Genomic DNA, 2767 nt, shown 5'->3' with positions numbered 1-2767 from the left:
CTTGGGTCATTCAAAAGATGAGGAATCTGCAGAAGCATACAGTAGAAGGATCTTTACCAAAGGTAACTACATAGTTCCAATGGACTCTAAGTTAGAAATGTGATGTCTCCAAAGGAGTTTGTTGTACTAAAGAAGTTGGTTTAGTTATATAACTAAATTGAATGCAGGTAACTCAATTATCCTGGGTGAAATTAATTTAAACAACTACAATCAACATTCATAAACTTAACTAGACATCACAATACTTGACATAGAGACAAAAAGAAATAGACATGTGTATAGGCAAAAAAGTGAATTTTATCAAAATTGAATCATAAAGGGAAAAATACAAAGCATAAGGAATGTGCAAAACAGGAATACAGGATAAATATCACGAAACAAATCAATAATCTCTGTAAAGCCTGTGAGCGGCCTATCCAAAATAAGGTTTTAAAAGAATTTTCCTTTGGATAAGGCTGAGGGTCGACGTTTCGGTCTTTATGGATTAATCTTCAAGACCATCATCAGGACAGTAGACAATTAAATGCCAATATGAACAGGGGTTGCGCACACACATGTCCAAAGGACATGTGTGTGTGCAACATGCAACTCAGAAAAATGCTTTTAAAAGCATTTTTCTGAGTTATCGCTATTTACCACGAGGTTTGACCTCGCGGTAAATAGCGGCCTGAAATTGCGATTTCGCAATTTTTAAATGGATGATGAATTGCATTTAAGGAATCTCAAATAGAGATTCCTTAAATGTAATCCATCGCAAATTTGCGAAAACGCAATTACCGATTTTTGCATTTGGGATGATGAATCCCAAATGCAAAAATCTCACTCGCAAAGGGCCAGTTTCTCAGAATCTGGCCCTTTGCGAGCCGAATCGGGCTTCATGAATTAGTCTGATAATGTTTGGTGCCAATTATACTTATGGAACAGTTTGTCAGTGATTTGATGGGTATAAATAAGGAAGAATGAATGCCAGGCTGAGTAGTTGTTCTTTATGCACTTTGAATAGAGACAATTTCTATCTACACTTACTAAACCTTTTGGTCTGTTTGGAAGGATTTGAGCTTTCTAACAACAACTGATAAGACTTGAGGTTTAGAGGCTAGTTAGTAAACATTAAAAGCAATAGATAAATGTCTGTTGCACTAATGCCAAGAAAGTTCACCACATTTGTCACAAGTTTGAGAAGCCACTCCTGTTTGACTTTCGAGTAGATTTCACCTCAAACAGCACACATTTAGATTTTTATAGGTTCTATTTAAAGAAGTTAGCATACATCCAATCTTAGTTCTTCCCCAGCAAATTCTATGGCATTCATAGATTGATACTAGCCAGTCCTGCCTTTCACATCAGAGAGGTTGCATGAATAGTCACAACACAGGAGCCACGATTAAATGCTTTGCAGCCACACAGAAATCAAGAGTAATCTAAAACGCACAGATCCATAAGGTAAACCGTTGTTTACAATCAGTCAAGAACAAGCCAAAGCACATGCAGGTTTCCAGTGCCTGCAGGAGTCGGTGATTATTAATGGTGTGAAAGACATCAGTAGAATGACAAAACCGTTTTCCTAATAATGGACTAATTTTTTTAAGGCTCTTTTCACGTCATGATTTCTAAGGCTGTAGATCATTGGATTTAACATAGGTATCACAACTGTGTAAAACAAGGACAGCACTTTATTCTGAGTCAGTGAAGAGCTGGTTTGCGGTTGTAGATAAATAATGAAAATAGTTCCAAAGAACAAAGTGACAAGCGTAGAGTGAGAGGCACATGTCGAAAATGCCTTAAATCGTCCTTTGACAGATTGAATCCTTAGGATTGTAGAGATGATATAGCAGTAAGAGGTAGCAATTATTCCACATGATCCAATACCAACAAAAGACGTGAACACAAAAATGACCACCTCATTGGTGGAGGTGTCGGTGCAGGACAGTTTCAGGAGTGGTGAGAAATCACAGAAAAAGTGATCAAGTACATTAGAGCTACAGAAATAAAGACTAAAGGTAAGGGTGGTTTCCCAGACTGCATTAAGAAGACTCCAAAGATATGGGCAAACTACAAGGTGAACACAAGTTCTCTGGTTCATTATAACTCGATAAAGTAATGGTTTACAAATGGCCACATATCGATCATATGCCATCACTCCCAACAGGATCATCTCAGAAATCCCACACACTGTGAAACAGAAGAGCTGAAAAGCACAAGCAGAAAAGGCTATAGTCTTTTCAACAGACAATAAGTTTACTAGCATATTAGGTGTAATTAATGTGGAATAAAAGAGATCAACACAGGAAAGATTGCAGAGGAAAAAATACATGGGCGTGTGGAGGTTAGAATCAACCACTATCAATGCACACATAACAGAATTACCCAGCAGGGTTAGAATATAAACCAAGGTGAAGACAAAAAAGAGTAACACTTGAAGCTCGGGATCATTGGCAATTCCCAAAAGGATGAATTCAGTCACTGAAGTGTGATTGAAACCTTCCATAACTTATTGCATGTGGTGTTCTTAAATTGAAATGTCCGTGCAGATCATAGATAGGAAAGAAAAAATGCTACCCTGCTAGTTTTTTCCTCATCCTTTTACATTTCAAAAGTGAGAGCACACACTTGCCCATCTGGATGAAAATCTTCCATGATAACAATCCAGATTTTGAACTGTAAAAAAGACAGAAGCATATATTTAACTTTGAATTAGTTGTTTTGAAACAGAGAGACGACAATTTTATTAAATAGTCTGACATATTTCTGCATAGCAAGCAATGTT

The 2767-nt window shown here is 37.1% G+C and overlaps 1 protein-coding gene across 1 annotated transcript; it reads right to left on the bottom strand.

Moving 5' to 3' along the window:
* Nucleotides 1-1564: 1564 nt before the first annotated feature.
* On the bottom strand, nucleotides 1565-2500 carry LOC147734853 (olfactory receptor 5AR1-like). The gene has a single exon (XM_086952509.1). The coding sequence runs from the start codon at nucleotides 2486-2488 to the stop codon at nucleotides 1565-1567; it is 924 nt and encodes a 307-aa protein (XP_086808635.1). The 5' UTR covers nucleotides 2489-2500.
* Nucleotides 2501-2767: the final 267 nt, after the last annotated feature.

The sequence above is a fragment of the Lissotriton vulgaris genome, chromosome 1_2 (assembly GCF_964263255.1).
Source record: "Lissotriton vulgaris chromosome 1_2, aLisVul1.2, whole genome shotgun sequence".
In the NCBI taxonomy this organism is placed as follows: Eukaryota; Metazoa; Chordata; class Amphibia; order Caudata; family Salamandridae; genus Lissotriton; species Lissotriton vulgaris.
The sequence above is the reverse complement of the archived record's forward strand: the minus strand, read 5'-3'. Positions and strand labels throughout refer to the sequence as shown.